Here is a 12,858-nt window from a genome sequence, read left to right as displayed (position 1 = left end):
GTTCAAAACCATAGAAGCGTGCGCAAAACCACAAAGAGATCTCTGGTAATTGCCTCGTTGCGCTCTATAAGGCCGTTCCTAAAGTAGCTTATCATGTTAACCGTTATAGATGGGGATATGCAGTAGAACACCTTGGCCTCCATGTCAGGCTCATTCGTTCTTTGAAGAAGCTCCCACCATGCACTGAGCAGTGCATACTCACTCGGAATGATGCTTTTATTCAGCAATCTAATTGTGTCGACAAACAAAACAGACAAGACGCTGACCGCCAACGGCTCTCGCATCATAAGCATATCAGCAAGAGTTGTGAGAGCTTTAAAGCATAGCGCATAGTGTTTGTAGAAAAGATTGCTCTCGCTTACAGCCCGGATGATTGGCGGGATGAATTCCAGAAACACATGCAGAAACTCGCTTCCTTGTCGTCTAAGATACGCATTACAAGTGGTGAGCGTTTGGCAAATACTCTCGATAAAGACGTCTGCTAAATCTGCGTGTGCGGCAAAGCCAGTTGTTGCCAAGAACTTTAGGATTGGTGCCAGCACCTCATTGAAGTATATACCTATTAGATCGTCCTTGTCAGCATCGCTCGACAGTAGGGAAATTCGTTCAAATAGAGCGTGAGCAAACCGAGCAAATTGCACATCAATCTTGCTTTGTTGTGTTGCATTGATCGGGTCTAAAAATTGCTTGTAGGCTCCAAGAAGCGCAAGCATATCGGGACGCACCGAGTTGCTGTCTGGGAGAGCAATATTGGTACCCACAGATGTGTTCAAAAACCAAACACGTATGTGGTTGTAGGCGCTTGCTCGCATTAGCATTTCCAGGAAGTTCGAGATTGCCCTTCTCACAGTGCAGAAAATATTATGCAGATTGGGGTCATTAGATGATGATATAATGTGCTCATGAATAAAGGTGTATAGCTTGAGAGTCCTCCCCATGAAGTGGGAGTATGAGGAAGCAAATATCTCTCCGTTAGTTTTGCCTGCGACGCCCTCACATATACCGCTGAAGATGGAGTATAGTGTGCTTATGGTGCTCAACGTTTCTATGCTCACTGGAGGGTACTGCGAGAGCACTCCATCGAGCATTTCAAACAGAGGCCCCACGTAGTCCATGAAGGTGCTGGAGCTGTCACTTATGCGTCGTGAGATGCTTTCATAGAGGATGATGATAAGTGACGACGGGATCTGCATTGCTATCTGTGGAATGTTCCGGAGGAAACTTCGAAAGCCGGCAGACTCAAAAAAGGCACTGCCCTTGATATTATTCATCAGAAGGGCAAAGCACCGGACCGACATCTCTTGGAGGTGCTCGTTAGGAAAACTAGTGAAGAAGAGCATCTTGTTCAATATGACAAGGAATATGCTTTCCTTTGTGTCAACAAAGAGGGGCATTTGGCTGCAAATATATACAATGCCACTCGCTATGCATATTTTGTGTTCAATTGACACAAGAATGGATGATAGATCAACAAGGTGATTGATTGTCGTGATGATAAGGGAGTCTGAGGACTTGATGCTGCGAGCAACAGCAGGGAGGGACCATGCAATGGAGTTCACAGCAGGAACCGAGAATTGCTTCGACAGATCGGATAGTAGATCCTTGATGGCAACAGATGTTTTGATTGCACGTGTGGTTGCCTCAATGGTCTTGCTCATGACAGCAAACGTGTTCAGCTTTTCACTGTCTTCAAGCTCTCTCTTCATCAAATTGCCATATTCATCGACATAGACGAGTACTTCTATTGGAGGGGGTATGTTACCAATGGTAAAACGCTGAACGGCAGTGAAGATATCTGTGTAGAGCTCCATTCTTTTGAATGCGGGATTGGAAGTATTGCAGGATTGTGCCCTTTTAGCCAAAAAGGAAAAAAACTCTATTAACTGAATGTCAACGACATCAAAGCTTACCTTCTGGAAGACAAGGATTGCTACGAGAAGCTGAAGGGCTGATCGGTACTTGAGTAGGGCAAGCTCCAGAAGCTTTTCGCTTCCAATGCGCTTGGACGCAACCTGACGGAGGCATATCGTGACATCAATACTGTCTGGTGGTATAGAACTGCTGGCGATCTTCTCCACTTGGTCCAGACAGCTAGTGAAGACGCTGCGAAGAAAGAACGAGAGAGAAAAAAGGGCCTCTCCTGTAAGCACTGGCTGCTGCCCCGAGCATGCATGAGCGGTGTTTGCCGGCGGTAACGTAATTATGTTATAAGATAGAGGGGACAGCCCTGGATCGACTCCAGGCGGCGCATGAGAGCTGCCTGTAGCACATGCCTCTACTTTTGCCTTATAGCTCTGCGATACCACGTCCCAAGTGCTATAAAAGAACGTTGAAAGCTTCAGCATAAGCGCGTCTGGCTGAGACTTTAGGGTTGCATAAATATGGCCGAGGGCCTGCAGAGAAAGGTGGTAGATCTCCTGGTTCCCAAAGGACAGTATCTGATGACAATATTCAAGGAGAGAATCAATAAAAGGTAGCAGTTGATCTATCTTGATTGTATTGTCACAAAAAGAAACAACTGCCACCAACAGCTTGAGAAGCAAGGAAAGCAGAAAGATATCTCTCTGTGCACATGCATCACGTAACAAATCCATGAGATACAATAGGATGTTCGAGATCTCAGAAGATAGCTGTCTCTGGATAGCCTGCTTCTGGCCACTCAGCAGCTCATCACGTACTCGAAAGTCTTCGAAAAAGGACGTCAGAATTGTGACAGAATTTATCCTGTCCAGTGGAGTGCTGCGCATGGACAGGACATCACTGAGGAAGGTACTGTAAGACGATGGGTACGTGTAGAGGGCAATCAAGGTGAAAATGGTCAGATACTTACGTCTGACAACGTCATCAACACTTAATGTTTGGGCTGCGAAGCTCATTATATAGGAACACAATTCTTGTTGCTGCTCCGTGGGGATAACGTACCAGCTCCGCCTAATAAACGTTTCTAATAGAGAAAAACCAAAAAAGCGAACCATTGGGGTCTGGGTGGAGCGGTCCTGAGACAAAATGTTCATACACAATTGGCTTGATTGGGGAGAATCCTGAAACTGTCGCAGCACATCAGCGGCCCTCTGCTTCAAGGAGTAGTCTACTGTTTGCTGGTAGGCTTCTACAACTTGTACGAAAAGTGAATAGTTGAATGGCTGAGAGAAATCCAGGAGAGCCTCCATTTTTGAAAAGAAAGCGATTCTAAGTTTACTAGCTGTGCGCTCTGAGCCTCTTCCTGAGCATCTCGGAGTAAGCCTGGAGCTCCTTGGCGAAGCCCTCGTTCGATTCTTTTAGCTGAGTAAATATCGACATTGCAAAGTCCATACCATACTGCAAGCGGAATAGGGACACAAATAGCTCCTCTGCCGCTGTCATTACCGGCTGACTCTTGTCACAAAGAAGAATCTTCAGCTCTACGGCAATGTATATTGCTAGAAGCTTGAGGTGAGCCTCCGAAAGCTCGCCACTGGAGACGCAACGGCTGAGGATAGCAATAGTCGCCAATTTGTGATCGGTGGTTCCCTTTTGGGCTGGGTTGACGAGCACTCTAAGAACAGTCTCAAGACAGTTAATACTAGGAGCAATAAGCTCAGTGATCTTAGCGCACAGAGGCGAAGAGGTGCCAGCGGTAGAAACAAACGATCCTGCCACATGGAACACCTCAGCGTATAACTCCAGAAGAACAAGGTGGTCGTGCGACTCTGATGCCTTGTCTATGCGCTGCTTGAGCCAACAGTCGATTAGCTCACTGATTCCATTAAGCCTATTGTATGCCTCATGGGCTAGCAGCAGAAGTTCTATTCCAGACGGTTGGGCTGTCTCTGCTGAAAGCTTCACCGGAGTTGCTGTTATGAGCTTAAGGGCTATGCGATTTTGTTCGGCAGTTATCAGATTATCTGGACTCTTTTCAAAGACATAGTTCATAATACACTCTATTGCTTTGTCAGCTGGAAGCTGCAGAACGGCCGAAGCGACACATTCAGCTGCAGGGCCCTTATAGGCAGGAATAGCATCAAAAACGTAACAGCGATATATGTAAGATATAATTGAGTCCAGAATTGATTGCGTCAATGGCAAGGTAGCAATCTTGCTCAAAGGTGCTGACTGGTTAAGAGTCACAGTCTGCAAAAGATCTGCAAGACACGATAGTACAGAGACATTAATGTCCACGCTCTCAGAAGAGATTGCAACTTGGTGCGTCGCAGAGCTGTACGATACAGCCAGGGACAGTAGAATATATGCTAACTGCTCTGGTTTTGTGGTTATCTTAGTTAACGTTCTAATTACTCTTGCAGCCGCTGTGCGAACATCTTTGGCTGCGGAGGTGAGTCCTTTCTTAGTCATAATAGTTATGCGAATAGATCCTTCAAAGATCCTGCAATTGGCTGGCGATAGAGCAAGAATGGTGCTCAGCATGTCAAGAAGTTTTGATCTAATGTCCAGAGGAAGCTGGTCATTCAGTATATTCAAAGTTCGCCCAACAAGGCGTGTAACATAGGGCTTCAAAGGCTTTGTTGCCTCTTCTGTGTTGACGAAAATAGGCACCTCATCAATGATCACCGTCGCAACTCCAGGGCTTGATTTTTGCCCATGGGGCACGCTCCCAGCAGTGTGCAAGAGAAAGAGACTGCTAGTAAATACAGCATTCTGAACAGACTCGTTTGTCGTCAGCTTGTTTGACAGTAGAGACATCAGGATATCCAAAAGGGGAGAGAGATCTACCTGGGTGGCCACCACGAGATGGCCTGAGTTCAACGCCAATGCTGAGCGCAGCCCCATATACAGACCATATGCAAATGCTGTTAGAAAATCGTAGTTGCTCGCCCCAGCAGACTTAGTTAGGCTGTGCAGCACATTCATCGTAGCCAGTATGCTTCCTGCTAAACCCCTACGGCTCATAGCTAAGCACACTGCACGCAGAATAGCCTTGATATAATCAGAATCATTGATGATGCTTACGTACAGATCATCGGAGCTAGACGGATCCAGGAGAAGCTGGAGTACATAAAACGCACAAACAAGCTGACCAAAGAACGGAGACTCAAAGTTATCTCTGCAATACCGTTCGAGCATCAGTAACGAGTCTTTATCATCTCCAATACATAGAACGATTGCCTTCAGGATGCAACCGACTGGATGTGTCTTAAAGTTGACGAGGAGATCGGTATCTGAGAGAGCTTCTTCGCTTAGTGATGAAAGGGATCTAGACACTCTCTGGAAGATATCCTTTACGGCAGAGTAGAACGGTCTCGGGAGACCTGTCAAGCACTCTTCCATAAATCGTGCGACTCTCTGGTTCTTTTCACAAGTTCCCAGCAAGTCCTCCTCAAGTATAGTCAACAGTCTATCTATCACAGTCACCATGGTGGCCCTCTTCTTGTGACAAAGAGACACCAAAGTGACAATGGATTTGTCAGCAGAGCTACTAGACTCAAGAACGTCGGTAAGTAGCGGGTCGACGACTATAGACGTAACATCTATAGAAGCTTCGCCACCAGCACCGAATGACGAAAAGAGATTAGCAGCGCTGTACGAAATCAGCACATTGGAGCTAGATAGACAGAGGGACACCTTACCAATCAGCTGCTCACTAACAGTGTCGGCAGGAGGCGGCAGATGCTTCAAAAGAACAGAGAGTATGTAAAGGGCAGAAGACACGTCGGTGTCCATATCGCTAGAGCTCATATCAGCGTCCAGAACGATAGCTACAAGCATAGGGTAGAAGTACTCAGAGGCATAGGTCTTAGACATGCGGACAAGGTCCTGAATAGTTAGGTCTACGATTAGCGGATAGCTGAATACGTCTGGCTCGACTACCTCTGTGGGGTCAATACAGTTGCTCATTTCGAAAAGAAGCTTGTTGATATTGGGCATACACTCCCGTGTCATCTCCAGAGGCTTTTGGACGATGGCCTTCCACGTGGTCATCGCCTGAGTTCGCACCTCTGAGACAGGATCTAGTCGCAGCACAAAGATGATGGACATAAGCAGTTCGAAGTTGCTCTTCCCAAGACGTGTAATGGCATGCTTAACAGCATTGTCTGGAATGAAGATCTTTGTTTTCTCACTTCTTTCTCCCAGAGAATAGTAAGCTTCATTGAGTAGAGCCTTAGCCTTCTTGCTCTTGTCATCTGGCTGGGACTCTAGGATAGTGGACATAGTCTCTGACCCCAAGTCGCTGATAATATCTGCCGTAAGAGATGCACAAAGCGCCCTTGTTGAATGATCCTCAGAAAAGGCAAAGATCTTTATCGTCTGCAGAATAGATTCTATTTGAGAGTTGTCTGTACCGAGGAAGGACGTTGCCAAGATACGAGCAATTTGAGAACGCACATCAAGGAAATAACTTGCATCCTGAACGTTATCCATAGCCGATATAAAGATCATCGAGAACGCCTCTCTGAAGAAAAGCTTGATAAATTCCGCTTCTTGGTCAAGGTCCTTACGCTCCACAATGCGCTTGGTCATATATTGCAATATTAAAAGGAAGGTAACGGCGTTAGCAGATTGATACTGCCGACAAAGATGATCTGCCATGGTGTCGGAGATCTCCAGCGATTGCTTCCCAAACGTCCAATTGCAACGGAAGTAGTAGAATAAACGTAGGTGCTGGTAAAGTTCGTCAGCCCGATCTAGATCAACCAGAACTGTGCTAATAGCCTCTGCTAATCCGTGTGCTTCCGCGTACGGGACCTTACTCTTAAGGAAGATGCTCGACCAGAGCTCATTAACAATGCCGTTAGCGTCAGCTGGAATGGCAGTCGCAAGAATGGCAAGCGATTTTGCACCAGCAGAGCGTATCTCAGGCCTTGTCTCTATCAAGGTAGACTTCAGAGACTGTTTAATCAAGGCTGCGTGCTCCTTGAGATCCATAGTGTTGCTAATCTTGCAGCAAAGAGCCAAACATTCGCAAGCAAGCACCTTTGTATGTACACCGTCCATCCTGTTTCTCCCAATGCTGTATATAGTTGCCGTGGGCATCGTTATAGCCTTTCTGCAAAGAGGAACTAGCAGAGTCAAAGATGCGCCGTCAAGCTTGGTCTTAAACTTTATGTCTGACACGTCGCAGAGAATGTCTCGAAGTAGCGACGGGTCTGTGAATGCAGCTAGTATCCGCGAAACATATGGGCGTATGTCTGGTGATTGCACTGATAGGGTAATGATGTCCATGGTTTTCTGCGCAGCTTCTTTGACCTTAGCATTAACTTCAGACACGATGATGTCTAGAACAACGGGAATCACGCGAGGAAGCATGCTGAAGATAATGCTCTTAAGTAGGGAATGCGAGATGACGGCACTATTGAATGTGCAGATGCAATACATGAGCGTGAGGGCACCGTAACGTTCGTTCCAATCGGATGATGCATCTAGCGCCTTTAGAAGAGTTGACAGGATATACTGCATGCCAAAGGGAGACAAGTTGCCGAGAAGCTTTTCATGTATTTCATCAAGCCTCTGAGCAATAGTTTTGTTAGGCGATCCAGAGAGCTTCAATATGTATGGCAAAACAAGGACCAAGCAAGGCTCAAATAGCTGTCCAAATCCGATGTAGAGTCCTTCCAGGAGAGCCAACGCAACTAGTATTTGGCGCACCTCAGTGGTGCTAGCCTTTCCAAGAGTACTGATATGATCTGCTGGCCCAAAGAGAGGGAGGAGGTATGTTGAAATTACCCCCTGATCCCCAATTAAGCACTCCAGGCCATAATATGCAGAGATACCGGCCAGAGCGAAAGGAGCCCCTGGATACGTGTCAAGATGCTTAATGCATGTATCCCCAAAGCGAGGTATCAGCACCTTGATGGCATATTCCAGGGCTTCTGGAGCATCTGGAGGAAACGCACGAGAGACATTCCTCACAATAGCATGGTAAAGAACACGGCTGTCTGTATTGTCCTGAAGCTTCAATGCTTCCGTGAGGAAGTCAAAGAATTGATCTCGGAAGGAGTGAGAGCATGGAAGCCAGGAGCATACATCTGTCAGGACAGTGATGATCGAGGAGATCCCATTTATATCCAGATAGTGGATGAGGGACTCCTGGTGCAGTAAATACTTGTAGAAATTGCCATGCTTCAATAAGAGTGTTCCATAATCTACAGCAGACTGTGCGAGATAAATGGCAGACTCGGGGATTACTACAGAGGCCATGTAATCATTCCTTGTCGAGCTTTTGATGAAGCAAATTTGGTTTTTATATTTGACTCCGTAAGACATGAAAATGGACGAAATAGCGTCTACACAGCTGCGCCGACAGCTCTCGTCGAAGTCCAAAAAGCCCACGACCAAGGCAAACCTAACAAGCAGTTCTAAACACGACAGCTCTGCGGGATCCTGATGGACAAAAATATAAGGACTTGCCCGTAAAGTATCCAGTACTATGTCCTCACTGAAATAGTTCGGCACCACAACAAGATGCGGGTTAACCTTAAGGTCTTCTGGAGCCGAAGTATTACAGCGTACAAATAAGCACTCTTCCCTCAGTTTCTGGATCCTTCTGTGCTTCTCCGAAGAATGCTCATTGAGCGTTATATTACATGCTATTGGAAACGAGTGTGACGGGAGCATTGAAAGAGACCCTGCTAGAAGAAGCTCTGGGGCGCCTAGAACGGTAACTGCTTGCTGGCACTGAAAAACAGTGATGTTATTGGCCGTCAATAGCTGAGTGACAATAGAGATGGCTGTCCACAGCTGACGTCGCAAAAACGCAGCGGGAGTCCCAACGTCCACAGGCGAGTCCTCAACAGTTGTATAGGAGCACACAAGCTTGTTAATAAGGATGATATAAGCAAGATAAATGGTACGCTGCTCATATTGTAAAAGCCGCCCAAGAAGGTTCTCCAGGGTTTTTGGGAAAAGACCTAAGACATATAGTGAGCAGTTAGTCGTTAGAACATATGTTAAAAACGCTCTGAGAAGCCCTACTGGCTGCTCCACAAGTAGGGGCGTGTGGAGATGGGAGGCAATGAATCGGTCAAAATTGTCCAAGGGGAACTCTGTTCTAGCAATAAAGAACTGACAGCAAAGCTCTGGGGTGTTAATCAAAGATGGCCTGTGCTGAAGATCTTGAGTAGTGAACTTTAAGGCCATTAGCCCGTCGATAGCCATGTGTCTGTTCGATCTCTGAGTTGGATGGGACATATTCTTCAGTAGAGGCTGAATTATAGATGAGTCTACGCAGCTAAATGGTATGTTTTCACAGAAGATCTTTAGAATCGTGCGTCCCAATCTAGATGACTCCCCATAGTCCAGAAGCTTCAGGAGCTGCTCTAGAAAGTCCCGATAGAACTGCCTAGGCATCGATTGTTGAACGGCTTCAGGAGTGACGACCAATACGGCATTCATATATTCAAAGATTAACTGTTTTGCGCTTAGTGTAACAACGGTCTTGTCTTCGACATCAAGAAATGCGTGGAATAACGGCATAGCAGCTTGAAGCATAAAGTATGAACCATGCCCCACCGTAGATTGAGAAGAAAGCGTGTAACAAGCGACATTTGATAGGTAGGCCAACGATTGGAAAGATTCTCCACCGACAAGCACATTATTTGCCAAGCAGTTTGTGAACGCAATTTGCATGTAGAGACGGTTCTGTTGTCTGATGCGGGCCTGTACATCGTTCGAAGATAGTATTGAAAGAAAGTGGTCATAAAGCTGCCGATTGGACTGCTCACCTGTCCTCTTTATCAAGAGTATAATGGCCATAATAAGAAACGCCGGGTTATGTATATAACACGGGATGAAAGAGTACCTGAACTTACCCCCGGGTCCGGTATCTTCATGAGTATCTGAAGAGCACTTATTGAGAGCTTTCTCAATACAAAGAGAGAGCCCATAGTTCAGTAAGGCCACGAGTATCTTGACAAGTGCCGATGCACTGGATGAAGAGAGCCCGTCAACGGCAGAAGCAAGCTCTAGCGCAAGCGCAGTAGCCTGCTTAAGTGTGGAGGCGACAAATTGTGATGGGAATGACGCCCACGCTGTCACATATGTCCAAATACGCTGCTCCAGAGAGTCCAGAAGACCAAGGATATGCTTCCGCCGGGTATCTTCAAATGCGAGAACCTGAGCTCGCACTTCGTTGTACTTGGCAAGACTCTGTTTGTACTGTTGCTCCCCCTTTAGATCATCCGGATCTAGCTTAGGCATCTCGGGCGGCTGAAGACGTGGAGAGTGGAGATCAGATACAGTTTGAGATGATGCACACAAAATCGACCTGTCCTTATCAGTGAGGCTTAGAAGCTCAGCAATGCTAGGATCTAACCGCATAGACTGGCACAGACTAGTAACAAGACATGAAATCGAAGAGTGTGTGAGAAGATGGCGTGTCTGCCTGAAGAATACCTGAAGATCTACACTGCAAATGAGCTTATAAAGGAGCTGTGAACATGAATCGAAGCTGGATATAGATACTCTAGTGGGTGCAGACCAAGAGTATCCCCGAATCAAGTTAGTGCGAACCGAGAAGTGCATGTAAGCCAAGCATAGCCAAAGCTTCCCATGATCTGCCGGCAGTGGCCCAATGGCGCGAAAGGAGGCATTCAGAAGAGCTAGATGATCAACGTCGTTAAATGCACGTGCAATAAGTCCTTGATAAAGAATCTCCTCCCAAGTTCGTATTCTTTCCTCCCTGTGAAGAGACGATGCGAAAATAGACGCAAGGCACGTGAGCAAAAGGCCCACAACTGGGGTGTAGGTAGAGTGAATGGTATCAGTATGCAACAATAGTTTGTACAATCTACTCCAGAAAAGGGAAAAGCTAGCAAGCAATGTATCTGTGGAGGCCTGTCTGCAATATTCGTGAAGCACCGTAAAGATAGTATCAAGTGTTACTAATGGTGACTTAAGATAGCTTGCCTCTATCACAGCCAGTTTTTGATCAAAGTAGTCAGAATCTATGGGTATCTCATCTACGAACGGCTCAGTTACAGCAACTGAGGATCCATAAATTCTTAGTAAGTGTAAAAAGACGTCTTCACCTAAGTATAGCTTAAATGTGTCAGCCAGATTGGCCAAGGTAGTTGCAGGATTTTGCGTCGTATTTAAAAGAAACAGTAGCGTGCCCTGCAAGCGAGTCGACGCTTTTGCATTAAGCACTTCGCCAAGCTTATTAATAAGGAGGTCATATTCGTTAGATATATGGCTATCTCGGGACTGCGTTAAAAGGCTTAACAATGAATCAATGTTACGAATAGTTAAAGATGTCTTTTTCTGCATAGACAAATCTCCCGAAATGATCCGGCAGATCGTAAAGCTACTATCCCTGCAGTTTAGTATCGCAGCTCGCAGCTTAGTGCTATCCACTCTTGGCTTGTCTTCCAGATATGCGTCAAAGAGAAGAGACAGGAGATAGTCCCGCAATTTGACACTAGCTATCACGTAAGTGTGCCAATGACTCAGCGACTCAACGAGAAATGTCAAAAACGCTGTTGGTTGTCTCTGCATTAGAGAAGTCAAGCAGCCCAGGAGGCGCTCAACCTCGGCGGGCAGAGAGTCATCGACGTGCTTAAGCGCATAACGGAGAACGTACTCGTAAGAACGAATGTAGCGGCCAGTGAGCCGCCGCGCATCTGTAAGCATTATCGGCCAGAGGCGAAGGATCTGTTCGGTCGACCCATACTTAGCGATCGCTGGCAGGTGGTCTAAGACTAAAGTCTCTTCGGCCTGCTTCGTTAACTTTTCAATCTCCTGCTCCGAAGAGTGGCGGCCGGACATTTTTAATTTGGTCAGTCTAACTCGAGGGCTGCGTCTATGGACTTCGATACTTTTGAAAAGAGTGCTCGTCAGAACATCGGATTGGCTGATGCTGCACGGGTCTCTGGACGGTTGAAAATCCTAAGGAGGCTCCAGTCCACCTGCAAGTTTGAATACCCAAAGATACTTGGAATCCTTAAGCAAAAGGATCACGACAAGTGGATCACTGATTTGTATAACTGCCTCGTAAAAGATAAGAAAAGCCTCGCAGAGTTCCGCGCTAATTACACAGACATCCAAGCAAGTAAGGCTGCAGAGCAAGCTGCCAAGGACCAGCGGTTGAGCACTGAGCTAAGTAACTCTGTCAAAAAGTATAACCAGGAAAAGCAAGAGTTCATCTCAGCTTCCACAGTGATTGGCAAGTCCACTCAGATAGATAAGAGGATGACACGTTCTGCTGATATACCTTTAGCCAGTGAAGTGAGAACGCCGGACACCCTAGCTAAAGCTCTAGACGTCTTCAGCAGAGAGTTCTTTGAGTCTAACATTGTGCCACGGCCGGATCCAACTCCTGAACTCCTAGACCCGCCGTACGACCCTAACTACCTTTTGTTTCAGGCGCGGATATATGCCATACGGTATGACTATCGCGTACAAGGTGTAGAAGGAAAGGAGGCCACGTGTGCTGCAAGAGTTAGTATTATTGCTGGCATTCTTGGTGGAGACGTCAGAGAAGCAACGCGTTGCTGGGACTTCTACTTTAAAGCGGGGATAGTGCATGATGCCAAGTGCATTGAGAGCTTTGCACTCTTATACGTGCTCTTTCTGGCGAGGTACTCCTTTATAGATACTAACCGGAAACACCAGCTCACAAAGTTAATCGAGCAGCTGTATGCAATGGCCCACCCAGATGCAGCTTTAGATCCACCTCAGGAGATACAACCCTTCACACCTAGTGCTATAATGGTAGTTCATATTGATTGCCTTCATACAGCAGTCAAGGAAGGCACCTACAACGATAGATTATTGTCTCTAATCGGCGGGTTCATAGTATATTCGGCCGAAATTTCATATGGCTTGAAGGACCTCGAAAGCCATGCCCTCTCCAAGTGCGTTCGGCTTCTCATTAGGCAAATAAAGGGCTTTCAAAAGGAAGCATAACTTTATTTCTAAGATTAGCAC

The 12,858-nt window shown here is 46.4% G+C and overlaps 3 protein-coding genes across 3 annotated transcripts; 1 reads left to right on the top strand and 2 right to left on the bottom strand.

The window, feature by feature from the left end:
* Window positions 1-2: 2 nt before the first annotated feature.
* Window positions 3-3,170, bottom strand: GL50803_0093278 (Importin-like protein; the record flags this gene model as incomplete). The annotated part of the gene is made up of 1 exon (XM_001706958.1): window positions 3-3,170. The coding sequence occupies one exon, from the start codon at window positions 3,168-3,170 to the stop codon at window positions 3-5; it is 3,168 nt and encodes a 1,055-aa protein (XP_001707010.1).
* A 28-nt stretch (window positions 3,171-3,198) lies between these two features.
* On the bottom strand, window positions 3,199-11,697 carry GL50803_0093275 (Translational activator GCN1; the record flags this gene model as incomplete). Its single annotated transcript, XM_001706959.1, has 1 exon — window positions 3,199-11,697. One exon carries the CDS (start codon window positions 11,695-11,697, stop codon window positions 3,199-3,201), a length of 8,499 nt encoding a protein of 2,832 aa, XP_001707011.1.
* A 36-nt stretch (window positions 11,698-11,733) lies between these two features.
* Window positions 11,734-12,837, top strand: GL50803_001643 (uncharacterized protein; the record flags this gene model as incomplete). Its single annotated transcript, XM_001706960.1, has 1 exon — window positions 11,734-12,837. The coding sequence occupies one exon, from the start codon at window positions 11,734-11,736 to the stop codon at window positions 12,835-12,837; it is 1,104 nt and encodes a 367-aa protein (XP_001707012.1).
* Between the last annotated feature and the right edge of the window lie 21 nt (window positions 12,838-12,858).

This window comes from Giardia intestinalis, chromosome 2 (genome assembly GCF_000002435.2).
Source record: "Giardia intestinalis strain WB C6 chromosome 2, whole genome shotgun sequence".
NCBI lineage: Eukaryota > Fornicata > Diplomonadida > Hexamitidae > Giardia > Giardia duodenalis.
This window is presented reverse-complemented; position numbering and strand designations above follow the sequence as displayed.